Source organism: Gorilla gorilla, chromosome 2 (assembly GCF_029281585.2).
Source record: "Gorilla gorilla gorilla isolate KB3781 chromosome 2, NHGRI_mGorGor1-v2.1_pri, whole genome shotgun sequence".
Classification (NCBI taxonomy): Eukaryota; Metazoa; Chordata; class Mammalia; order Primates; family Hominidae; genus Gorilla; species Gorilla gorilla.
Window position 1 is genome coordinate 19,533,930 of NC_086017.1, and position 27,046 is coordinate 19,560,975.

At 48.5% G+C, this 27,046-nt stretch overlaps 1 protein-coding gene across 4 annotated transcripts; it reads left to right on the forward strand.

Moving 5' to 3' along the window:
- Positions 1-589: 589 nt before the first annotated feature.
- CPNE9 (copine family member 9) lies at positions 590-26,858 on the forward strand. 4 transcript variants are annotated; one of them, XM_055382874.2, is made up of 20 exons: positions 606-878; positions 1,400-1,440; positions 1,562-1,608; positions 1,704-1,807; positions 2,238-2,274; positions 2,761-2,837; positions 9,486-9,549; positions 9,670-9,773; positions 9,920-10,024; positions 11,866-11,907; positions 12,241-12,316; positions 12,425-12,478; positions 12,925-12,986; positions 14,012-14,058; positions 14,991-15,172; positions 15,437-15,564; positions 22,900-23,002; positions 23,614-23,671; positions 24,062-24,135; positions 26,457-26,858. In XM_055382874.2, the coding sequence occupies exons 1-20, from the start codon at positions 811-813 to the stop codon at positions 26,640-26,642; spliced, it is 1,659 nt and encodes a 552-aa protein (XP_055238849.1). In that variant the 5' UTR covers positions 606-810; the 3' UTR covers positions 26,643-26,858. The 4 variants fall into 4 exon arrangements, with proteins under 4 accessions (XP_055238847.1, XP_055238849.1, XP_055238851.1 ...); XM_055382872.2 differs by lacking the exon at positions 9,486-9,549 and having other exon boundaries at positions 590-878; positions 2,238-2,494; XM_055382876.2 differs by lacking the exons at positions 1,400-1,440; positions 9,486-9,549 and having other exon boundaries at positions 805-878; positions 2,238-2,494.
- The last annotated feature ends 188 nt before the right edge of the window (positions 26,859-27,046 follow it).

Genomic DNA, 27,046 nt, shown 5'->3' on the forward strand with positions numbered 1-27,046 from the left:
TGTAACCTACAGTAGATTGCATCATGAGAGTGTGTCCGCATCTGTAACGCCATGAAAGTCGTGAGGGTTAAAAAGCATGGGCAGACAGCTTTGCACGGTGCTCAACAGCCACCATTTACTGTCATCAGTGTGAATACCCAGAGGACAAATCATAAATACCAGTGAATGTTTATTAAGCACTTGCTGTGTGCTAAGTGTTTTCCTTGGGTTATCTCAGTAAAATTTTACAGCACCTAAAGTAGCTGCTGTTAAGGGCCTTTCTAACGGCCTTTCACGGTTGAGCCACAGAGATGTTGAGTAACTTGTCCAAGGTCACACAGCTAATGAGAGATGTACTTTTCCTATTCAGAGACCTAGGCAGGCTGGGAGTGGGAAAAGACAGAAACACTAAGGGAGTGGCTCAGTAAGAGGCAACAATTCCAGTGCCCACCAGGTGCCCCAAATGTTTCAGCATCATGGACAACTCTAGGGGGCTTGGGTTTCCACCCCAGAGACTTGCGCAGGGCAGACTCTACCAAGGTGTGGGTTGGAGTTGGGAGTCGGGGTGAGGTTCCCCGCTGGCTCCAGGCTGCTCCAATGGGGCGGGGGCCGCCCGCAGGGCCGGGCGGGGCTGTGCTGCCATCTGGAGCCGCTGCCGCCGGCGGCCACTGTCAGGGCGCGAGCGGCGGGAGCGCACGCAGGGCTGGAGCGAGTGCAGCCGCCGCCGCCGCCGACACCGCGGCACATGGGCCGGCCCCGCCGCTGCCGTCGCCCCTAGCCCCAGCAGCCCTGGTCTCGCAGCCTCCTGCGGCTCTGGTCGCCCGACCAGCCATGTCTCTCGGCGGAGCCTCCGAGCGCAGCGTCCCGGCCACCAAGATTGAAATTACCGTGTCCTGCCGGTGAGCGGGCCGCGCTGGGGAGGGCTTAGGCACTGGCACTGCCCCAGCCCCAGCCAGCCGCGGGGCTCAGCCTGGGCAGGGGCTAGACCCCCGGGGAGAGGCGAAATTGGCTGGAAAATCACAGCTGATGACAGGGGAGTAGCTGGTGGGATCGAGAAGGGGGGGGTCTTGGGCAGCCCCACCCCGAAAAAAGGGCTCAGCCTGCGGGTTCAGGGGGTGGGTCGCAGATATCCGGTAGGAGCTCGGCCCCAGGAGGACAAAGTTCTGGGGCAAGCCCTCTTTCCTGGGCCCTTGGAGACAGTGTGGGTGCGTTCGCGTCCAGTCCGCAGAGCCATGGTTCCTGGACAGCGATTTCCGGTGCTGTCCAGAGTGCTGACAGAGCGGACCCCAGCTGGGGGTAGCCATGGGGGACAGAGGTTCGATGCGGGCCCCATGCCTCTCCTCAGTGCCCGGCTCAGAGCCGACTCGAGGCGGGCGGACTCCAGGATGATCCACTCTGTCTGTCTGTTGCTTTTCTCTAGGAACCTGCTAGACCTTGATACCTTCTCCAAGTCCGACCCCAGTAGGCGGCTCCAGGACCGGGAGGGGGAACTTGGGGTCTGGGCGCGACTCAGGGGCGGGTGGAGTCGGGGCCAGGGGTGGGAGCCGACCTGACGTCCTTCCCTCCCCGCCCCCACCTGCAGTGGTGGTGCTTTACACGCAGAGCCGGGCCAGCCAGGAGTGGCGGGAGGTGAGTCCCAGAGCCCCCTCCCGGCCCAGGGCGTCGCCCGGGAATTCCCCTGCCCGTCTGCACGTCCCACGCTGACCCTCCACCCCCCTACCCAGTTCGGACGGACCGAGGTGATTGATAACACGCTGAACCCAGACTTCGTGCGCAAATTCGTCCTCGACTATTTCTTTGAGGAAAAGCAAAATCTGCGCTTCGATGTGTGAGGCCCCGCCTGGAATTCTGGCTGGCCCCACCCCCGCCTCGCCTCCGGCCTGGTTCTTCTCGCAGGCCTCCCTCCCATTCTGAATGGCCCCCTGTAGCCTGAGCCCTGCCCTTTTATGAGATGCGGTCCAGTTCCGTCCCCCGCTCTGGCCCCGCCCACAACTCTGCTCCTATCGCAGCTCCACCTCAGGCCCGACCCCTTCCAGACAACCCTGCCCCCAGCAGCCCCTGACTTGGCCTCGGCCCAGGCTTGACCGTGTGACTACTCAGCCCACCCTGACTCCTCCCCCAAAGGAGACCAAAGCTGAATTCGGGTCCACGGCCGCCCATCCCTCCACCCAAAATTTTCACCAAGACTCGGTGCCCGACCCCTTTCCACCCTCTCCCCCACCCAGCCCCACCCCACACCGGTTCCACTCTTTTCCCAGGTACAACGTGGACTCCAAAACCAACATCTCCAAACCGGTGAGCAAACGTTTCCTCGAGGGTTGGCGGAGCGCACAGGAGGCACTTAGATGTGTTCAACGACTCTTAGAACTCCTCCCAACCCTCGACCCAGACCCCATCTTCTTCAGGCCCCCAACCCACCCTCCTGGTCCCTCTCCTCCTGCCCGAGTGTCCTGCCTGTGCCCCCTACTCACTGTTCCTCTTCCTTCTTGGCTGCCACTGCTGGGACCTGCAGAAGGTGAGGCTGAATGGGGCTGGGCAGAGGTTGGGGGTGGGGGTGGTATTGTGGAGAACAGGCTTGGACTGATGACCCACTACAAGGCAGAGATTGCTCGCAGACCCCTTCTTTCACACCCCCTCCATTAAAGCCCATGCAGGGCGGTGGCTCTTGCACCACTCATTCGCCTGGGAACTGCCCTGGTCCCGTGCAGGAGCATCACTGGGGCTAGGCTGGGACTCAGCACTCAAGAGCTTCTGGTCTTGCTGACTCCTTGTCCTGCATAGGATTTCCTGGGACAAGCGTTCCTGGCCCTGGGAGAGGTGATTGGAGGCCAGGGCAGCCGAGTAGAGCGAACCCTCACGTAAGCCGAATAGGAAGGGGTGTGGGAGTGGGGTGGGGGCTTCCAAATTCTCCCTCCCAAGGATGCCGCTGACTGATAGCAGTGGAGGCTGGGGTTGCCCCTGGTCAGGAGCCTGCACCAGCTCCCGTCACCCTCGTAGAAAAGTCCAATTTCCAGTGCTCTGCCCGAGTCAGTATCAGGCCTGATATGTCTTTTCTTTTCTTTTTTTTTTTCTCTCTCTCTCTGTTTCTCTCTCTCTCTCCTCACTCTTTTTCTAAGTCTGATTCAACCTTTAAGGTCCACTTCCAAGCCCCTCTCCACAGGGAAGCTCCCCCGGACTAAGTCAAATCCTCACGAATTACCATTACATCCACTCACTAAATATGCATTAGCATGTTTTATATCCCACACCCTGTTCTAGGCACCAGGGCTTCATTCATTCCACAAACACTATGTATACATACCCTATGTCAGCCACTGTTAAAGGGGATTAGCTTGCAATGGTGAACAAAACAAAGGTTCTTGTCCTCAGGGGGCTGATACTCTAGTTGTGCGGGGAGGACAGTACAAAATAGACATAAGTAAATTACATAATAGATTAGACAATATTAAGTGCTATGGGGAAAGAGACGAAGTAGAGCAGAATCAACGGAACTGGAAATAATGGGTGAGTGGGAGGTGCAGGATTCAACAGTGCGGTTGAGCAGGCCTCACGGACAGGTAACTTTGGAGCAACAACCTGAGGGAGGTAAGGGAGTAAATGGTACAGACATGTGGAGGAAGAATGTTCCAGGCAGAGGAGACTGCCAGTGCAAAAGCCTGGTGCATTCAAAGAACAGCAAGGAGGCCAGCATGACTGGAGCCAGGTGACTGGGAGGCAGGAGGAAGTGAGGTTGAAGAGCTAACAGGGCCTTGCAGCAGACTTCCACCTTTCCTCTGAAACGGGAGTCACTGGAGGGTTCTGAGCGGAGGAGTGACATGATATGGTGGCTTACAAAAGATGGTGCTAGCTGTGGGGTTAAGAATAAACCTTGGGGGCCAGGCGCGGTGGCTCACACCTGTAATCCCAGCACTTTGGGAGGCCGAGGCAGGCAGATCACGAGGTCAGGAGATCGAGACCATCCTGGCTAACACGTTGAAACCCTGTCTCTACTAAAAATACAAAAACTTAGCTAGGCATGGTGGTGGGTGCCTGTAGTCCCAGCTGCTCGGGAGGCTGAGGGAGGAGAATGGCGTGAACCTGGGAGGTGGAGCTTGCAGTGAGCCGAGATTGTGCCACTGCACTCCAGCCTGGGCAACAGAGCGAGATTCCGTCTCAAAAAAAAAAAAAAAAAAAAAAAAAGAATAAACCTTGGGTGGCCAAAGGTAGAAGCAGAGAGCCAATGAGAAGACTCTGACAGTAATCCAGGATGCTACCAGTGAAGGAGGGGAGAAGTGGTCAGATTCGGGATATATTTTAAAGGTGGAGCTAACAGGTTCCTGATAGATTGAATATGAATGTGAGAGGAAAAGAGGAGTTGAGGACAATACCAAGATCTTTGGCTTGAACAACAGGAAAGATGGAATTGACACCGACTGAGATAGTAGGAAAAAAAACAAACGAAAGCCAGGCATGGTGGTGCGCACTTGTAGTCCCAGCTACTTGGGAGGCTGAGGTGGGAGGATCACTTGAGCCCAGGAGTTTAAACTCCTGGGCTCAAGCCTGGGTGACACCCCAAGCTGGGTGACAGAGTGAGACTGTCTGTGGACAAAAAAGACAAAAAAAACACAAAAAAACGTGAAGGAGAAGCAAGTTGGAGGAGGAATTCAATCAAGAGTTCAATCTGACATGTTGAATTTTATGTTTTATAAACATAAAATGTTAGACATCCAAGTGGAGGTATCAAATGAGTCTTGGATGTTGGTTTTGTTGTTGTTTTTTCAAGACAGGCTCTCACTCTGTAGCCCAGGCTGGAGCGCGATGGTGCAATGGTAGCTCACTGCAGCCTCCAGTTCCTGGGCTCAAGGAATACTCCCACTTAAACCTTCCAAGAAGCCAGGTAGCTGGAACTACAAGTGGATGCCAGCAGCCCCAGCTAATTTTTAAACTATTTTTTGTAGAAACAGGGGGCCTCATTGTGTTTTTCAGGCTGGTCTTGAACTCCTGACATCAAGTAGTCCTCCTGCCTTGGCCTCCCAAAGTGCTGGGATTATAGGCATGAGCCACTGAGCCCGGCCTTAGATGTTAACTTTAAAGCCATGCTATTAGATGAGATCACCAAAGGAGGGGAGGAAGGATGGGAGAAAAAGAGAAAGAGGGAGACGAGAGAGAGAGAACCAAAGGCCGAGGCTCCACAAATTGGACCTAGAGAAGAAGGCTGAGAAGGAGCAATTAATGAAGTAGGAGAAGAACCAAGAGAGGGTGATGTCATGGAAGCAAAGAGAAGGGTTATCAAGAAGGAGAGAGTTACCAACCACATCAAATGCTGCTACAGCTCAAATAAGATGAAGATTGGGAATTGGCCATTGCATTTAGCAAGATGAAAATCCCTGTTGACTCTTAAGCACAGTTTTGAAGGAGAGGTGGAGGTGAAGACAATGGAAGAGCGGGAAAGGAGTCAAGGAATCTTTTTTTTTTTTTTTTTTTTTTGAGACGGAGTCTCGCTCTGTCACCCAGCTGGAGTGCAGTGGCATGATCTCGGCTCACTGCAAGCTCCGCCTCCCGGGTTCACACCATTCTCCTGCCTCAGCCTCCTGAGTAGCTGGGACTACAGGTGCCCGCCACCATGCCCGGCCAATTTTTTTTGTATTTTTAGTCGAGATGGGGTTTCACCGTGTTAGCCAGGTTGGTCTCGATCTCCTGACCTCGTGATCCACCCGCCTCGGCCTCCCAAAGTACTGGGATTACAGGCATGAGCCACCGCACCCGGCCCAAGTCAAGGAATCTTTCAAGGAGTTTTACAGCAAAGGGGAGAAGAGAAAAGATGTGTGACCAGGGGCGGTGGTTCACACCTGTAATCCCAGCACTTTGGGAGGCCGAGGTGGGTGGCTCACTTAAGGTCCAGAGTTCCAGACCAGCCTGGCCAAAATAGTGAAATCCCATCTCTACTAAAAATACAAAAAAATTAGCTGGGAGTGGTGGCTCATGCTTGTAATCCCAGCTACTCAGAAGCCTGAAGCAGGAAAATCGCCTGAACCCGGGAGGCGGAGGTTGTAGTGAGCCAAGATCACGCTGCTGCACTCCAGCCTGGGCAACAGAGGGAGAAAAGGAAAACAAAGAAAAAAGAAAGAAAAGAAAAGAAAAAGAGATGTGGCTGAAGCAGGAAGAGAGGTCAAGAATAAGTTTATAATTTTTTTTTTTTTTTTGAGACGGAGTCTCACTCTGTCGCCCAGGCTGGAGTGCAGTGGTGTGGTGTGATCTTGACCCACTGCAACCTCTGCTGCTCGGGTTCAAGCGATTCTCCTGCCTCAGCCTCCCGAGTAGCTTGGATTACAGGCGCCTGCCACCGCGCCCGGCCAATTTTTGTAGTTTTTAGTAGAGACGGGGTTTCGCCACCTTGGCCAGGCTGGTCTTGAACGCCTTACCTCGTGATCCACCCACCTTGGCCTCCCAAAGTGCTGGGATTACAGACGTGAGCTGCCACGCCTAGCCAAGTTTATAATTTTTTAACATAAGGCTGGGTGAGGTGGCTCACACCTGTAATCCGAGCACTTTAGGAGGCCGAGGCCTCCTAAAGGTGGAGGCAGGTGGATCACCTGAGGTCAGGAGTTCAAGACCAGCCTGGCCAACATGGCGAAACTCTGTCTCTGCTAAAAATACAAAAATTAACTGGGCATGGTGAAGCGTGCCTGTAATCCCAGCTACTAGGGAGGATGAGGCAGGAGAATCACTTGAACCCAGGTGGCAGAGGTTGCAGTGAGCCAAGATCACACCATTGCACTCCAGCCTGGGCGACAAAGCAAGACTCCATCTCAAAAAAAAAAAAAAAAGAAAAAAAAATTTAACATGAGATAAATTATACTACATTGGCCGGGCATAGTGTAATCCCAGCTACTCTGGAGGCTGAGGTGAGAGAATCACTTGAGCCCAGTTCAGGATCAGCCTGGGCAACATAGTGAGACTCCATCTCTACAAAAAAAAAAAAAAAAGGGAAAACTATACTACATTTACATATTGATGGGAATGACCAAGTAGAAACTGAAAACTTCATGTAATAAAAAGAGGTGAGCATTACTGAAGTGATGTTCTCGTGCAGACAAGACAGTATGAAATATAGTACACAGTGGAGGGATAAATAGGCACAAGGACACTTCATTTATAGCAACTGTAGGAGTCACACTTGTGTGGGTGAAGATACTGGTGGCAAGGTAGGTGTGGTGGTGGGTGGACATTCTCTTCTGGTTGCTTCAATTTTGTTCAGTGAGTAGGAAACAAGGTCATTGGCTGAGAATGAGGATGGGGGAGGAGGCTTTAGGGGTTGAGGAGAAAGAAGGAGTGAAACTGCCATCTACCAGAACTGGAGAGTGAAGGGCCTTGGGATGTACAGTATGACTCTGAGGTAGCAATAAGGACCCTCTTGAAGTCTGCATCATGCATTTGAAATGAGACAAGTTCGCATAATTGTGTTTTTGTCTGGCCATGTTCAGTTTCACAGGTGCAGTATGGGTTAGGCAGAGTTAGGCTTAACTAGAGCTGTGGTTCTGCCAAGTAAATATATCGAAAGTGAGAGAAAAGACTGGGCCAGTGGCTCACGCCTGTAATCGAAGCACTTTGGGAGGCTGAGGCAGGAGGATCTCTTGAGGCCAGGAGTTCAAGACCAGTCTGGGTTAACATAGCCAGACCTTGTCTCTAAAAAAGTAAAAATTTAAAAATTAGCCAGGTGTAGTGTGTGCACATGTAGTCTCAGCTACTTGAGAGCCTTGATGTGGGAGGATCTCTTGAGTCCAGGAATTTGAGGCTTCAGTGAGCTATGATTGTGCCACTGTACTCCAGCCTGGGTAATAGTGAGACCCCAACTCTTAAAAAAAAGTGAGAGAAGGGAAAAAAGAGACAGGATGCAAGGGAATGATTATTATAATCACTGACTGGAATTCACACTGGATGGATGAGGTGGTAAGGGAGAACATCAAAGAGGCAAAGAACAGTGAGGAGGCAACAGGATCAACAATTTGTTGGTCCTGGATGTGCAAGCGAATTATTTATTTATTTTTTTGAGACAGAGTCTTACTCTGTCACCCAGGCTGGAGTGCAAGGGCTTGATCTCAGCTCACTGCAAACTCTGCTTCCTGGGTTCAAGCGATTCTCCTCCCTCAGCCTCCCGAGTAGCTGGCATTACAGGCGCCCGCCACCATGCCCAGCTAATTTTTTCTTTTTTTTTCGCAGTTTTAGAAGAGATGGGGTTTCCCCATGTTGGTCAGGCTGGTCTCGAGCTCCTGACCTCAGGTGATCCGCCCGCCTCGGCCTCCCAAAGTGCTGGGATTATAGGCGTGAGCCACCGCGCCCAGCCGTAGGCGAATAGAACTTATTCTCATCACACTCCCTCTTTGCAAAGCACAAAGAGTCAAAGATCAAAGGAGCCAAAGAAATAGTTCAACTCTCATTCTAAGGATAGGGAAAATCACATAGCAAGTTAGAGCCAGGACTGGAACCCAGGACCCTCCTGACCTAGTTTTCTCTCTGCCACATTTTGGATCCCTTTGGGAATCAGGGTTCACAGGCCCCTATCAACAAGGTCTCTTACTGCTGGGGATGGGGGTTCTCGTATGCACCATTCAAGCACATGGAAGTGTTCCTTCTAGGGTCAGGAAAGGATAAAGTTTCCCTTGTCTTTTAAACTCCCTCTCCATGGTCTTCAGAAAGCACATCAGCTTTGACCTAACAAGCTAGCCCTTTTGTCCCTGGGTCTGGACAGAAATTCTTCTCCCTCATTCAGTATCACTACAACCCACTCTACTTACCTATTGGCATTGACATTCCACCTACCCCCGCCCCCAAAGCTCCCTGCGGGCAGTCTAGCGGAGCTGGAGAGAGCCAGTTGCCCAATTCATATCTATAGCGGAGCTGGAGAGAGCCAGTTGCCCAATTCATATCTATAGCGGAGCTGGAGAGAGCCAGTTGCCCAATTCATATCTATAGCGGAGCTGGAGAGAGCCAGTTGCCCAATTCATATCTATAGCGGAGCTGGAGAGAGCCAGTTGCCCAATTCATATCTATCACAGCACTCAGCATATAGTAAGAACCAGAGTCAGCTTTGAAGACTACAACCAGCTCATATCTATAAGCCTTACGAGTTGCTTTTCTTTCCATGCACTCATTCAGATCTCTTCACAGCCCTGACAAGTCATCATGATTCCCATTTCATAGAGAAAAAGACTAAGGCCGAGGAAGGGTAAATAACTTGCCCAGGCTCACACAGCTTAACAATCATAAAATCCACTGACTCTAAATCCCATGTCTTTCTCATGCTACTGTTGTGAGATGTTCACCTAAGCTGTTCTAACCCCTTTTCACCAGACTGCAGACCCCACCCAGTCAAAGTGAGGCCCTTCCTCACCAGAAGGCACTCAAGACAGAAGGGACTGTCAGTAAATGGCAAACTGAATCCCCTGGCCCACCTAACCCCAGACTGGCCACTCAATCCTTGTTGCCTACCCTCCCTCCTCTCACTAAGAGGCTTTTTCTGCTTCCAGGGGTGTACCAGGCAAGAAGTGTGGGACCATATTGCTGACTGCAGAAGAGCTTAGCAATTGTCGGGTCAGTAAGGGCCACATGCTAGACCCAGGAGCTCCCTTCTCTCCCCATAAACCCTTTAATGGACTGTCTGAAGGCTATGGACAATTTGGGTGTCACCAGCCCAACTTCATCCATCCCTAGGACATTGCCACCATGCAGCTGTGTGCAAACAAGCTGGACAAGAAGGACTTCTTTGGGAAATCAGACCCCTTCCTTGTGTTCTACAGGAGCAATGAGGATGGCACGTGAGTCACTGCCATCAGGGCTGTTAGCCTGGTGTGGGCCATGTGCTTAACAAGTGGGGGAATCTCAGGAATCTCTGAGAGCATCTGGATTCAGTCCTACCCCGGGCACAAGATAAATTATACCAATTCTTCCCACTCCCCTCCAGGTTCACCATCTGCCACAAGACAGAGGTTGTGAAAAACACGCTGAATCCTGTGTGGCAGCCCTTCAGCATCCCTGTGCGGGCTCTGTGCAATGGAGACTATGACAGGTTGGCTCCAGCATAAGCTGGGGAGTAAGGAGCCAAGGACATGCCAGTGTGGTTCCTGGGCCCAAGAATGATAGTAGAAGTATCGTAATAGTGTTGGAGGGTCCTGCTCAGTGAGACAGAGTTTGGGGCATGAGGTTGGGTGGATGGACAGGCAGATGGATAGCCACACAGATGGATAGGTGGACTATCCAGGGATGGATCGACTGATGGGTGGAATGGTAGGTGGATGGGTAGATGAAAAGGCAGATGAACAAATGAATAAGCAGATACATGGATGGATCGTTGGATGGGTAAATTGGTGAATGGTTGGATACGTATGTGGATGGATATATGAGTGAATTGATGGGTGGGTAGAGGGGCAGATGAATGGACAGCAGAAGAATGGATAATTGGACTGATGGGCGGATTTGTGGATATACAGATGATGGGTGATTAACGGATGAATGAGCTGATGGATGGGTGGGTGATAAATTGGTAAATGAGAGTTTGATGGATGACTGGGGAGGCAGGAGGATGAATAGAAAAGCAGGTGGAATACAAAAAGATAGGTAGAGTGACAAGTGGATTGATGGTTGGATAGATGAATAGATGGCAATTGGATGAACGGATGGATTTGTAGGTGAATTAGTTGATGGATGGGTATAAATTAGATGGATAGGCCAACCAAATGAATTTGAGTAAATGGGTAGTATAAAGACAGATGGTAGGGGCCGGGCGCGGTGGCTCACACATGTAATCCCAGCACTTTGGGAGGCCGAGACGGGCAGATCACGAGGTCAGGAGATCGAGACCATCCTGGCTAACACGGTGAAACCCCATCTCTACTAAAAATACAAAAAAAATTAGCCGGGCTTGGTGGTGGGCGCCTGTACTTCCAGCTACTCGGGAGGCTGAGGCAGGAGAATGGCGTGAACCTGGGAAGTGGAGCTTACAGTGAGCTGAGATCACGCCACTGCACTCCAGCCTGGGCGACAGAGCGAGACTCCGTCTCAAAAAATAAATAAATAAATAAATAAATAATAAATAAAGATAGGTGGTAGGTGGAAGGGTGGAAGAATGGATGGGCACATAGATGAGTAGATGAATGGTTATGCTGATGAATGGATAACCAGATGGATAGATGTTATATAGTTGGTAGACAGACAGACAGATGGATGCTTGCATGCCTCAGTGAGTCAGTTAATGGCTAGATGTATAGTTAGGTGGCTAAAGAGATGAACTGATAGGTAATTGGACTGGCAAATATATGAGTAAATAGGTAGCTAGATGGATAGACGGATGGTTGGATGGGCTGATATACTGATAGGTAGACATATGGAATGATTTAGGCATGACAGTTAAGAACAAAGTCTTTGGAATCAGGATGCCTGGGTTTAAATCTCAGTTCAGTCATTTACTAGCTATGAGATCTTAGCCAAATTACTTTTTTTTTTGTATCTCAATTTGCTTATCCCAAAATAATAATAATAGTAATTACTTTATATAGGGTGAGTGTTAAGTTAAATGAGACAATCTGTGAATGTGCTGAGAAAAATGCCTGGAATACAATAAGGCTCAAAGTGGTAAAAAAAAAAAAAAAAAAAAAAAAAAACCAACCACCAAACAAACAAAAAAAAAGTATTAGTGGTACTAACCACAGTAGTATTAATAGGGGTAGGTGGTTGGGTACAGGCACGGACTGATGAATGAATAGACAGGATGGGAGGTAGGTTGAAAGATGAACAACTTAATGGGAAGACAGATGGGTGGATGGGGAGATGATATGTGTGTGGTTAAGTGTATGAGGGTGTCTCTGGGATTTATCATACACACCTAGCGTATGTTTATCTCCTACATTTCAGAACGGTGAAGATTGATGTGTACGACTGGGACCGGGATGGAAGGTAGAACTGCCCCACATGGTCCCTTCTCCTGTACTTGACCCAAGCAGTTCTCAATAATATGTTGTACATTCACTGAGAACCCCAAAGTAGCTTTAGGAGCCAGGAAAGGTGATGATAAACACCAGTGTCTTGGGTACAACTGATCCCCCCAATTGTCTCTCTGGACACTGTCTCTTCCCATTTTTCCCCTATGTTTGGCCTCCCTTATGGCCCCAGCACTAGGCTGCCCTGCAGCCTAAGTAGGGGCTTAGGATAGGAGGAATAAAAGACTGGGTTCAGCTCTGGTTCCAAACCAGCAGCACCTGCTGCTTAGCCACGCCCACCTCATTGCAGCCACGATTTCATTGGTGAGTTCACCACCAGCTACCGGGAGCTGAGCAAGGCCCAGAACCAGTTCACAGTATATGAGGTGAGCATTCCAGCCCTGCCCAGGTCACCCAGGCCCTCCATCCCAGTGTGCTCAGTCTGGACCTCCCTTCCTTTGTTTCTCATCATCACTGTTACCTCCTCCCCTTAGGTTCTTAACCCTCGGAAGAAATGTAAGAAGAAGAAATATGTCAACTCAGGAACTGTGAGTGCTCCTTAGAGCCGTGGCCCTCCCTGGATCCTTCCATGTCTGTCCCCATTGACACAGCATGGCAAATATCGAGAGCAGGGCAAGACAGTGGGCACGGATTACTTGGAATAGTAATATTGGGCACAAGGAGCACCACTTAAGTTTTTCTTTGTTTTTTTCTCACTCAGGAAATTTTTCTGACTTCACTCTTTTGCAGAATAAAAGAAAAAAACCTAAGTTGTATTTCCTAATTTAATATACTTTTGGAAATCCAACGATGTTTCTGACAGCTTCCCCTTTTCCCCTGTCAGAAGTTGAACAGGGTGGGGCTGACTGGGGGAGCGGGTGGAATCATGTGCCTCCCATCACGTGCCTCTTTCCAAGCCCCTATGTGCCTCACTTCCTTCTGCCACCCCAACTGCCTTTTCCAAAGTGCCAGGGCTGCCTATTCTGTCCCACAGGTGACGCTGCTCTCCTTCTCTGTGGACTCTGAATTCACTTTTGTTGATTACATCAAGGGAGGGTGAGTCACAGGCCAAGCTCTGGGCTGAAAGCCCGGCAATAAATCACTCCCAGTTCTGAGCCCCAGGTTTCTTATTTATGAATGGTCAGAGCCCAGTGAGACCATGGAGATAAACTTTAAAACACTTGGCCAACTATAAAGTGCTCTGTAAAATGCAAAATACTGCTCCTCTTAGTTCCCTTCATGGGGCTGCTTTTCATTCTTAGCTTTCGACTCCTCCTGGGAAGATGGCTCCCAGACCAGTGGTCTTCATTGGTGGCCCCAGTAACCTAATTGGGGCACAAACAAAGTTATAGTCAGGCAAGAGGGAGAGGTAGAAGAGAGGGCAAAGCCAAGCAGACTATAGGGGACATTCTGTTTGGTTTGGTGGAGGCAGGCAGACCTGGGAAAGGTAACTTTGCTTCTCTGAACTTCACTTTTCTCCTATGTAAAATGAGGATTTTTTTTTTTTTTTTGAGATGGCGTTTCACTCTTGTTGCCCAGGCTGAAGTGCAATGGTGCGATCTTGGCTCACTGCAACCTCCGCCTCCCGGGTTCAAGCAATTCTCCTGCCTCGGCCTCCCAAGTAGCTGGGATTACAGGCATGCGCCACCACACCCGGCTAATTTTTTGTATTTTTAGTAGAGATGCGGTTTCTCCATATTGGTCAGGCTGGTCTCAAACTCCCGACCTCAGGTGATCCACCCGCCTCGGCCTCCCAAAGTGCTGATTACAGGCGTGAGCCACGGCGCCCAGCCAAATGGGGATATTAATCACTACTTCAGGGCTATAGTAAGGGTTAAATTAAATGACATATAATACACCTGCCACACAGTAGGCATTTAATTCTGTTACCTAAAGTGTAGTCCATGAGCCAGCAGCATTAGCATTACTTGGGAGTTTGTTAGGCTCTACCCAGACCATCTGGATCGGAATCTGCATTTTAACATGAGCCCCACGTGATCCATATGCACATTACTGTTTGAGAAATAGTGATGTAATAATCATTAGTTCCTCACTTCTCAATTCATCTGCTTCCCCAACAGGACACAGCTGAACTTCACAGTAGCTATTGACTTCACGGCTTCCAATGGTGAGACACGGATGAGTGAAAAAGGCGGAGGTGGGAAGGCACTTCTAAGGGAGTCATTAGGAGTTGGCCTGGATTCCTACCTAGAGATAAGAGTTTACCTACCCAAGAAGCCCAAACTTAGGCAAAACCCAGCCAGGAAAATAGAGTGCAGAAAAATAGATGGGTAGATGGATCATAGAGGGTTGAAAGGATATATAGCTCAACAGGTGGATGATGAGCTCAATAGGCTGATGGATGAGAGAGAAAGGGGGTATAAGGAGAGATGGATAGGTGAACAGGTGGTGAGTCATGAATGGATGCATAGATCCATGAACAAATGGAGTGGGTACATGGGTTGGTGAGTATAATAGGTTAGACAAGTAGATGCATCGATGGGTATGTGGGTGGACAAATGGACTAAAGTTTAAGTTGGGGAAATAACAAGTAATTAGGGGAAATGCATGAGTGGATAGATCCATATGAGAATAGACAAGAGAATGAACAGAATGGAGAGGGCTGGCTAGCCGGATGGATAAAATAATACTGTTGTATAGATGGATGGAAAATGAAGAAAAATGGCAAGTAGACAAGTGGGTGGATGGATGGATGGATGGATGGACTGATGGATGGATGAGTGGGTAAGTGGATAGCTGCATAAGAGAATGGAGAGATTGGTGGATAAAGATGTATAAGTAGACTGAAAGATAGATGTACGGCTAGGTAGATGGGTGGATGGATGTGTGGGTAGGTAGGTAAATGGATGAATAGATATAGGGATGGGTGGGTGGATAGATGGATAAATGAACAAATGGATGATTGGGTAAAATAAGGAGGGAGGACATGGGTAGAGGGCAGATAAATGGATATAGGTGGATGAATGCACACAAAGATAAGCAGGTGAACAGATGGATGATCCAGATGATCATGAGGCTGGGGTTCCTGTGTCCCTACAGGGAATCCTCTGCAGCCTACCTCCCTGCACTACATGAGTCCCTACCAGCTCAGCGCCTATGCCATGGCCCTCAAGGCAGTGGGAGAGATCATCCAGGACTATGACAGTGATAAGCTCTTCCCAGCTTATGGCTTTGGGGCCAAGCTGCCCCCAGAGGGACGGATCTCCCACCAGTTCCCCCTGGTATGGTATTGGCCAGAGCTTACCCTCCATGCCCTGGCATCTGGTTCACCCAAGTTGATGATTTTGTTCTGTTTACATTTCTTCAAAGGGCATGTAGAGGAACAGGAAGCTATGAGAGGATAGCAGAGCAGGGAGGGGAGCAGGGCTGGGTTTGGAGGGGAGCATGAAAGGGACTGATGGAAAAAGGAAGGAGTGAGCTGGAATCAGAGCACTCCTGCATGTACCCTGCATGAGCTCAGCCTGGCAGGGCATATTCTTTGACAGAACAACAATGATGAGGACCCCAACTGTGCGGGCATCGAGGGTGTGCTGGAGAGCTATTTCCAGAGCCTGCGCACAGTGCAGCTCTACGGGCCCACCTACTTTGCTCCTGTCATCAACCAAGTGGCCAGGTAAGGGAACTGGGTGGAGGCTGGGGGAAATGAGGGGACCCACATAAGGGATTGACTCCCCAAGGATAGTCAGGAGCACTCTAAGTAATTTAGGATGATTTAAAGTAAACAGGAGAGGCCAGGCATGGTGGCTCACACCTGTAATCCCAACACTTTGGGAGACTGAGGCAGGAGGATCACTTGAGCCTAGGAGTTCAAGGCCAACTTAGGCAATTTAGTGAGACCCCATCTCTTTTTTTTTTTTTTTTTGAGACAGAGTCTTGCTCTGTTGCCATGCTGGAGTGCAGTGGCATGATCTCGGCTCACTGCAACCTCTGCCTCCCAGATTCAAGCAATTCTCCTGCCTCAGCCTCCCAAATAGCAGGGATTACTGGCGCATGCCACCACACTTGGCTCGTTTTTGTGTTTTTAGTAGAGACGGGGTTTCACCATGTTGGCCAGGCTGGTCTTGAACTCCCAACCTCAAGTGATCCACCTGCCTCAGCCTCCCAAAGTGCTGGGATTACAAGCATATGCCACCATGCCTGGCTCATTTTTTTAAATTAAATATTTAAATTAAAAAAATTAAAGTATACAGGACGATGTGTATAGGTTATATGCAAATACTACACCATTTTATATGACGGACTTGAATATCTGAGGAGTTTGGTATCCACAGGAGTCTTGGAACCAATCCCCCGTGGATACTGAGGGATGACTGTACCTTATTATGCGGCAGAAAGGGTGTCAGCAAATTACCCTAACCCCACTGCCTGAGAATGACAACCCAGGGCTTGAGTTTGGGTAAGAGAGAGAAGAGCCTACAGCACTGTGGTGAAGGCATAAGTTTTAGCATCAGACCTGAGTGTGATCCTAGCTCCACCATTCACTAACCATCTGACCTTAAGCAACTTAGCCTCTTTAAGCATCCATTTCATCCCTGTAAGGTGGTATAATAATGGATGACAATAGCAGCTTCCTTATAGAGTTATTGCAAGGTTAAAATTAGATAATAGTGTAACAAGTATTAGCACAGTGTCTGGCCCATGGTACATGCTCAATAAATGATAAGTTAAAAACTAGATGAGTGACTGTCCAAATTTTCAGAATAAAAATATACAAAGCAGGCCAGGTGCGGTGGCTCACACCTGTAATCCCAGCACTTTGGGAGGCCAAGGTGGGTGAATCACGAGGTCAGGAGTTCAAGACCAGCCTGGCCAAGATGGTGAAACCCCGTCTCTACTAAAAATACAAAAATTAGCCAGGCGTGATGGTGGGCGCCTTGTAATCCCAGCTACTTGGGAGGCTGAGGCAGAGAATTGCTTGAACCTGGGAGGCAGAGGGTACAGTGAGCCGAGATCACACCACTGCACTCCAGCCTGGGCGACAGAGCAAGACTCTGTCTCAAAAAAAAAAACAAAAAAAAAATACATATATATATATATATATATATATATATATATATGCACACACACACACAAACCAAAGAAAACCCAGATCATATATCAAATGGCTTAAAAAACCAGAGGGTATTAAAATAAACTTAAAACGAATTTATGAAATGACAGAACTAAAATCAAACATATGTCAATAAACATAAATAAGCTCTGTTTGACCTTAAAAAAGAAAAAGATTATTTGATTGAATAAAAAATAAGCAAACCCCACTTTATAGTAAACAGAAGAAACCCAGCTAACACAAAGCCCCTCAGAAAGCTCAGAAGTAAAAAGATTAAACAAAAAGGGAATAAAAGTGAAAGGATTTCAGTGAGATTTATATGTCCAGACTTTTTCCCCTAGCAAAGATTTGTGTTTTTTTTTAACTTTCCTTTTAAGTTCAGGGGTACATGTGCAGGTTTGTTATATAACAAACTTGAGACATGTGACACATGGGGGTTTGTTGTACAGATTATTTCATCACTCAGGTATTAATTCTAGTAGATTTGTTTATTTTCTAATTTGCAGTAATGATAATAGATTCTTTAATCATAACCGTAGAAAATTTCAATAGAGAAATGAAGAAATCACCCTGAATACTGCCCATGGAATGTGGATGTATACACAGTTCTTTTCCTTATGTATCCATAATTATAGTCAAATTATTATACATATAACATTTCACTACTGATTTTTTTTTCACTAATACTGGAACCTGAGCATGTTTTTGTTGGTATTAAGCTGACTTCTTAAATATTATCTTATGCAACTACACTAATTCAAAATTTATTCATTCATTTAGTAAACATTCAGTAAAGGGGCAATGCACCATTGAGTGTGGTGTCTGGAGCCGGACTAGCCAAGTGAACACACTGGTTCTGTCACTCACTAGCTGTGGCTTTGGTCAAGATTCTTAACCTCTCTGTGCCTTATTCCTCATTTGTAAAATGAGGAAAGTAACAATGTCTACTTCATAGGGTTGTTGTGAGGACTAACTAATTAATATATGTCAAGCACCTAGAACAGTGCCTGCCACATCATAAATACTATAGGTGTTCGCTATTACTGTTACTATTATTATCATTATTACTATTCAAAGGGCATCTGCTGTGTGCTCAGTTCTCTGCTGGGGCACTGAAGATTCACAGATGAATCAGATCTAGTCCCTCCCCTTGGGAGCTCCCGCCTTGGTGCAGGAGACAGAAATATAAATAAATCATTACCTTCTGTAGACCAGAGCTTCCCAGACTTTTCTAGCAAGTCGCCTGTCGGCAAAGGCAAGCGACAGCGTCCCTCTGGGGGAATCTGGGGGCATAGCTGAAAGCAGTCAGGCTGAAAATGTCTTTGAAGTTTCCGTATTTCATCTTAAAAATTCATGCAAATTTTATATTCTTCTCACATTGCATCCCTGTTTAATTTAGAGAAAAAAGGTGTTTTAAGTGTACTTATAGTCATCTAGCTTTATCCAGCAGATCATGCAGTGAGAACCCACTTAGAGGAGCAGACAGCCCATCTTGGTGGGTGGAGCAGTATCCTAGAGGGAGGGGGTAGGGCATAGGCTCCAGTACCATAAAGGGGACTGCTCAGCTGGGTCTAGAGGACGAGGTAGACTTTATGAGAGAAACAGAAGCAGAGTAGGCCTGGTAGAAGGAATGGCATATGAAAAACAGAGGCATGAAGGGGCAAGTTCATGAAACAGTGAAGAGTTTAATATGACTAGAGTGCGCACTGTGTACAGAGGACTATCCAGATAATGGACTGGGGATAGAGTGAGAGAATCAAGAGCTCCAGCTTCAGGCTCAGCTCGTCAGGCATGGGCTTGGACCCCAGCTTCATAACCCCTTGGGGATGTTACTTAATGTCTCTAAGCTTCAGGTTCCTCCTTTTAAACATAGAAACTGTTTTTTTGTTGTTGTTGTTGTTGTTTTGAGATGGAGTCTTACTCTGTCACCCAGGCTGGAGTGCAGTGGCACGATCTCAGCTCACTGCAACCTCTTCCCCGGGTTCAAGCAATTCTCCTGCCTCAGCCTCATGAGCAGCTGGGATTACAGGTGCGCACCACCATGCCCGGCTAATTTTTGTATTCTAGAAGAGACGGAATTTCGCCATGTTGGCCAGGCTGGTCTCGAACTCCTGACCTCAGGTGATCCACCCCCCCCTCAGCCTCCCAAAGTGCTGGGATTACAGGCATGAGCCACTGCGCCCGGCCATAAAAATAGGAACTTTTAAAGCGCCTACCTTATAGAATGGTGGTGAGGATTAAATTAGATCGTGTATGTCAAGTGTACATCTGTGATTTTGATTATCACAATGGACTCTGCTGTTTCCCACTCTACAGCCAAGTGAGGCATAGACTGGCCTCCTCTGGCCACTCACCCATTTTCTCAGCTAACTTCCAGATAAAAATAGCCTTGAGAATGCAAGGCATCTACAGAGAACCAAAGATGTACCTCCTGTGCCCCCAAGCCCTTCCATAATGCCCACTGTCTTCTACAGTTCTTTTTTTTTTTTTAAGAGACAGGTTCTCACTGTGTCACTCAGGCTGGAGTGTAGTGGTACCATTACAGCTCACAGCAGCTTTGAACTCCTGGGCTCAAGCGATCCTCCCTCCCACCTCAGCCTTCCAAGTAGCTAAGACCACAGGTGCATGTCACCACGCCAGGCTAATTTTATTATTTTTTCGTAGAGACAGGGTCTCGCTATGTTGCCCAGCTCGTCTCAAACTCCTGGGCTCAAGGGATCCTCTGATCTCAGCCTCCCAAAGCATTGGGATCTTAGATGTGAGCCACCAGGTCCAGCCTCTCCGCTATAGTTCTACACGTAACTCCTCGTGGTTTGCACTTGCCATTCTCTTTACCTTCCCACCGCCATCACCACCTGGCTAAACCCAACCCATTTTTCAGGTACTTAGGTTAGATGTTACATCCTCAAAGCCCTAACCTCAATACATTTTAGTAGTTTAATCCTCTCTCTCCCCAAGGACAATATCCTATTCTGCTCCATGCTCAGCACCCAGCGTGGTGCCTGATACACAGTAGGTATGCAACTGCTATTTATGAAATGAGTAAGTGACAGGAAAAGGTACCAAGCCAGGTCTCTGAGGAGGCTGGGGCCAGAACTCAGGAAGTGGGTAGGGGATGTAAAGGAGAATCATGGCTGGCCGCAGTGGCTCATGCCTGTAATCCCAGCACTTTGGGAGGCCGAGGCGGGTGGATCACTTGAGGTCAGGAGTTCAAGACCAGCATGGACAACATGGTGAAACCCCGTCTCTACTAGCAATATAAAAATTAGCCGGGCATGGTGGTGGGCGCCTGTAATCCCAGCTATTCAGGAGACTGAGGCAGGAGAATCCCTTGAACCCAGGAGGCAGAGGTTGCAGTGAGCTGAGATTGTGCCATTGCACTCCAGCCTGGGCAACAGAGCGAGACTCTGTCTCAAAAAAAAAAAAAGAAAAAAACCAGGATCATGACCCACTCCCACTCTGGGCCCTGGGCAAACTGAGCCAAAATTATTTTATTTTATTATTTTACTTTTATTTTTATTTCAGTTGGGGTCTTACTCTGTCTCCCAGACTGGAGTGCAGTGGTGCCATCATGGCTCACTGGGCTCATGCAATCCTCCTGACTCAGCCTCCTGAGTAGCTGAGACTATAGGCACGCGCCACCAAGCCCAGCTAATTTTAAATTTTTTCGTAGAGACCAGGTCTCACTATGTTGCCCACGCTGTTCTCAAACTCTTGGCCTCAAGTGATCCTCCTGCCTCAGCCTCCCAAAGTGCTTGGATTACAGGCGTGAGCCACCCCACCTGTCCCCAAAGCTATTTTATAATTCTACACCCTCTCCATGCCTTTCCTCACATTTTGAGATCAGGTTTCAATACAGTACTGTCCAACAGCACTTTCTGCAATGATGGAAAAGTTCTGTATCTGTGCAGGCCAATATGGTACTCACCAACCACATATGGATATGGGGCACTTGAAAGTAGCTAGGGTGGCCAAGGAACTGAATGTTTAACTCTATTTAATTAATTTAAATTTCAATAGCCACATGCAGCTAAGGCTACCTTATTGGACAGCCACAGCTCCATCCTTTCCAATCCGCACAGGACTGGAGACTGGAAGTCAAGAGACCAGGGTCTCCCACTACCTTTGTGCCCTCTCTAGGTCTTTTTTTTTTTTTTTTTAATATGCAAAATAAAGGGACTGGACTCAATGACTTCTGAAGTCCTTTTCAGGTGGAAAAAAAATCTTGGCTTCAAAGACTAGCGAGAGAAGGAAAAGGAGCTCTGGAAGCAGCTGTTAGATTGGCAGGGGGAGGACTGCATAGGGCCCAGCAGCCCAGGCAATGAGATGTGGCTGGCAGAGGGAAGAAGGGAGAGAGAAGAAATGTGGGGGAGAGGGAAGCAAGGAAGCCTTCAGCCTTTGCTCTCGCTCATATATAAACATCAAAATCTTGCCAGGGGTTGATAAATCCCTGTGCGGTCTAAGCTCTGTGCTTCTTCAGCCACATGGCCCACCCTGCTTCCCTCAATTTCTGACCTCCACACAGGGGAGTTGTCCTTTAGTCCCACTATAGCGCCTTTTTCCTTGCTGTTCCCCCTTCCTAGAAAGATCCTCCTCTTTCATTTAGCCTTTCTATCCTCAAACATCACTTCCTTAAAGAAACCTTCACTTACCTTCTGGGTCACATCAGGATCCTATCTATCTATCTATCTATCTATCTATCTATCTATCTATCTATCTATCTGAGATGGAGTCTCGCTCTTGTCACCCAGGCTGGAATGCAGTGGTGTGATCTCGGCTCACTGCAACCTCTGCCTCCTGGGTTCAAGCGGTTCTCCTGCCTCAGCCTCCTGAGTAGCTGGGATTACAGGCACCCACCACCACGCCTGGCTAGTGTTTGTATTTTTCATAGAGACAGGGTTTCACCATATTGGCCAGGCTGGTCTCAAACCCCTGGCCTCAAGTGATCCGCCCACCTCGGCCTCCCAAAGTGCTGGGATTACAGGCATGAACCACTGCACCTGGCCAGGATCCCCTCTGGTACCGTCATAGCAGTGTCCCTTCCATCACAGCACTCATCACAGTGGTAATTTTACACTTTTTTTGTGTGATTCCTGGATTAATGTCTGCCTCACTCCAGAGGGCTGGGATGGATTTATTTTTTCTCCTCATGTATCTCCAGTGTCTACCATAGTAAGTGCTCAATAAATATTACTGAAGGCAGACCAGGCACGGTGGCTCATGCCTGTGATCCCAGCACTTTGAGAGGCTGAGGCAGGCGAATCACTTGAGGTCAGGAGTTTGAGAGACCAGCCTGGCCAACATGGTGAAACCTCATCTCTACTAAAAATATAAAAATTAGCCAGGTGTGGTGGCTCACACCCGTAGTCCCAGCTACTCAGGAGGCTGAGGCAGGAGGATCACCTGAGCCCGGGAGGTGGAGGTTGCAGTGAGCCAAGATCACACCACTGCACTCCAGCCTGGGCAACAGGGTAAGACTCTGTCTCAAAAACAAAACAAAACAAAAAATGTGTGTGTATGGATATATATATATATGTATATATATGTGTATATATGTATATACATATATACGTGCATATATGTGTATATATGTCTATACATATATACGTGTATATATGTATATACATATATGTGTATATATGTGTATACATATGTGTATATATGTGTATACATGTATATATTTCATATATGTATATATGTGTGTATATATATATATGGATATATATACATATATATATGCAGGCAGTGGCAGGCTGCCAGGTCTGGGGAAGGAGCATGGGTTTCAGAAGCCCCAGTTCCTGCCCACTGCCCACACACTGGCTGTGGAAGCTCTGGGGGTAAGGTGTTCCCTTGGCCTGTCTGGCTTTCAGCTGGATTCTCATTTGGCCTCTCATCCAGGGCTGCAGCCAAGATCTCTGATGGCTCCCAGTACTATGTTCTGCTCATCATCACTGATGGGGTCATCTCTGACATGACGCAGACCAAGGAGGCCATCGTCAGCGTGAGTCTGAGGAGGAGGGCTTGGCAGGGAGGAGTAATGTCAATACTGTGAAGGGGCTGAGATTTTATCCTACTTGCAAGCTAACAAGTTAGCCTGCCAGTTTCATGGATGCTGGCAGAAGACACAAGACTCTTGGATTAGAGACAGAGGACTTTGATTTCCAGCAAAAGCAGTAGCTGGAGTATTAGCATTTGCTTGAATTCTCTAAGTCCCAGTTCCCACTGGATGATGTGAAGAGGGACAGATGATGCTTGCAGCCACTGTGGGTTGCATTACAGAAGAGGAACCCTGAGCTTAGGGAACTTGAGTCTTTTATAACGGACAGTAAGCATGCTTGCCTTTTGTTCCAAAGGTCTCCAGGGAGACCTTTTTTAAAAACTATATTGGACAGTATGCAAATATGCCCTCTGCTCTAGAGGAAAATACTATATCTTTCAAGGCTGCTTGATATAGAAACATCCTTGAAAAAGTAGTCTGGGGCAGAGAAAATCAATGCCTTTGCTTACAAGATGTGCAGAACCATGACACACATACACAGAGAACTGTCTCCCAACAGTCACCTCCCTGGTGATGGCTGCTTGCCCCAACAGTTCACCCTCTTTCCCCTACAGGCCTCCTCATTGCCCATGTCTATCATTATCGTCGGTGTAGGACCAGCCATGTTTGAGGGTGAGTAGGAAGGGGTGTCCCTGAGTGGGACTAAGAACTAAGGAGAAAAGTGGGAGGGGGTCGGGTACTTGGGCCTGCCTCACAGAAGACACAAGGTAGACACCCCTGTGTGAAGCCTTGTTCAAGTCACAGACCTTCTCTGAACCTGTTTCCTTATCAGAACCAAGGCTGATGATACTAATACTTCCCTCTGGGGTTCCTGGGAGGATGGACTGCCTGGGAGGCATAATAATAATAATAATAACTCCATAACAAAGACTGATATTTGTAGGACTTGATCACAAGCATTAGGCATTCTCCTGATGACTTCAAAGGGGAGCTCAAAGGGAGGGGGCAGCATGGGGTGGGGCTGGAGAGGCCAATCAGCTGAGGGGTGTGTCTTTTCTGCAGCAATGGAAGAGTTGGACGGTGATGATGTGCGCGTGTCCTCTAGGGGACGCTACGCAGAGCGAGACATCGTTCAGGTAGACCTGACCTGGGAGAGGCTGTGGAGCTGAGAGGCACAGTGAGAAGAGGCTAAGTTGGGAGCCACTTTCACTTACTGCCTTCTCAGTCTCCTACTTTTTTCCCCCGTCACTCTTTCATCCTTTCTCATTCATTGAATACATCCTTTTTGACAAATAGGAAGGTTGCTGCAGCCTTGGCACATCCGTGGTGTAGGTCGGGAGGTCCCCAAGGCCCCTGCCCTCTAGTGGAGGCAACCAACAATAAATAATCACACAAATAAATATCTCATTAGATTGTGATAAGTACTCCAGAGGAATAGCAAATGCCACTGTGAGAGCCTGTAACAGGGACCTAACGTAGTAGGTACAGTAGTCAGGAAAGGGTTCTTTAGCTTGCCAAGACCTAAGGGAGGGGATAAGCATTACAGGGAGAGGAGCAGCATGTGAGAAGGCTCTGAGGCCCAGAAGAACTGGCCCGATCCACGAAAAAGCAGAAGCTAGGGTAGCAGGATCACACTGAGTGTGAGGAGGGAGGCAAAATTTGGGGGTATGTTAGAATTGGAAAGCTCTTGAAGGATTTTACATAGAGGAGTGAGATGGCATTTTAAAAGGATCTCTCTAGCTGCTGCATGGTGGGTGGACAGTAACAGGGCAAGAGAAAAGGCAGGTAGACTCATTAGTGAGGAAGCCTTTGAAGTAGTAGAGGGGAGGCGATAAAGATCTGGCCAGAAGCAGTGGGGAGGGAGAGAAAGTGGCAGGTTCAAAAGATATTTAAGAAGAAACTTTTACAAGACTTGATGATTAGATGATGACAGGGCGTGAGGGGGCTTCAAGGATGACTCAGTATTCTAGTGGAAGCAACTGGGTGATGACATCCCATTTGCTGGGAAGGGGAAAGCTAGAGGAGGAGATTTGGCAGAAAGAGCTAGAATTCAGTTGTGAACACATTGGGTTCGAAGTATCTGTGACAACTGAATGGAGCGGTAATATGGGCAACTAAATATGTGGTTCTAGACCTTAAAAAGAGGTCAGGGATGGGCCCAGGCATGGCGGCTCATGCCTATAATCCCAGCACTTTGGGAGGCCAAGGCAGGAGGGCCTCTTGAGACCAGGAGTTTGAGACCAGCCTGGACAACATAGCAAGACCTGATCTCTGCTACATTAAAAAAATAAAGGCCGGGCGCGGTGGCTCACGCTTGTAATCCCAGCACTTTGGGAGGCTGAGGCGGGTGGATTGCCTGAGGTCAGGAGTTCGAAACCAGCCTGACCAACATGGAGAAACCCCGTCTCTACTAAAAATATAAAATTAGCCGGGTGTGGTGGTGCGTGTCTGTAATCCCAGCTACTTGGGAGGCTGAGGCAGGAGAATCACTTGAACCCGGGAGGCAGAGATTGCAGTGAGCCGAGATCGCACCATTGCTCTCCAGCCTGGGCAACAAGAGTGAAACTCTGTCTCAAAAGAAAAAAATAAAATAAATAAAAATAAAACATAATTTTTTGAAAAGAGGTCATGGATGGATATATACATTTGGCAGTCATTAGGAAACAGATTTTCTTTTGTTTTTTTCTCCCTTATCAGCCCCTCTCCCCCCACACCTCATTTCTTCTCCTCTCCCCAAGTCCCTCTCCTAGGCCTCTCTCTCTTCCCAGCCCCTTCTCACAGACTCCTCCTCCTTCTTGCCCCAGCTCCATCTCTCTGGCCTCCTCCTGTTCTTAGGATCCCTTCTCTCTGGTCCCTGCCCCTTGTCTCCCCTGCTCCCTCCTTTCCAGTCTCCCTCCCCACCTCCTGGCCTGCTCTACTTCCTTCCAGGGAACAATTTTTAAAGTCATGGAAGTGTATGAAATCATCCAGGAAGAGAGCTGAGAGAGAGAAGGGACCAGGTTTAGAGAGCAAATAGACCCAGAGGAATGGTGGTGGGAGGGGGGAGCTTCAAGAAAGGTAAGCAAGAAGCCAGAAGAGTGTGGTATCAAGAGTGGGACGTGTCCAGAAGAATTATGGTCAAATGTGATGGAAAGCTAAAGAGAAGTCAAGCAAGATGAGGACTAAAAATTACTGTTCACTGGACTGATTTAGCAACACAGGGCCACTGACGACATCAGCAAAAGCAGTTTCAATGGCCTGTGTGCAGCCAAACTGGCGTGGGTTGAGGGTGAATAAAAGGTGGAAAAAAAAGTGGGTGGAGAGAAAGCAAATGTAGAAAACTGTTCAAGATGTGGAGAGGGAGATACTGTGATAGTTGGAAAGAGATGCTGGGGATCAAAAAAGAAGCCTCCCTGCTGCACCCCCATGCCCTCTCTCCTGGTCATGGCTTATCTCTTCTTGTCTGTGCCTTACCCAGTTCGTCCCATTCCGAGACTATGTTGACCGGTCAGGGAACCAGGTGTTGAGCATGGCCCGACTGGCCAAGGATGTGCTGGCCGAGATCCCGGAGCAGCTGCTGTCCTATATGCGCACCAGAGACATCCAGCCTCGGCCCCCACCCCCTGCCAACCCCAGCCCGATCCCAGCTCCAGAGCAGCCCTGAGGATTCCACATATCCAGTGCCTCACAGTCTGCAAGCCTGCTCACCCACTGCTTCTGCTTTAAGCCAGAGGCACCTGGAACCCTGGACTTCACTGGGAGGGCCAACTTGGAGGATCAGTGCTGGCTGACAAGCCCTCCGCCTCCTTGCCTGCAGAGGGCCTGGCACTATCACCACCTCCCTGCCTTCATGCCAATAATAAAGCTGATCTTTATTCCACCTCTGTCTCATGCATGTTGGCGAAGGAAGACTATGGGACCCAAGGACTGGGGCCACATCAAGAGGGAGGGAACCAGGATGGCTTCAGCTAGATTCATCCCCATCCTAACACGTTCATCCAATCACTTCTTCATACATTCTTCAAAGACCTTAATAAGTGAAACTTTGTATGTTTTTCCTCAAGAGAG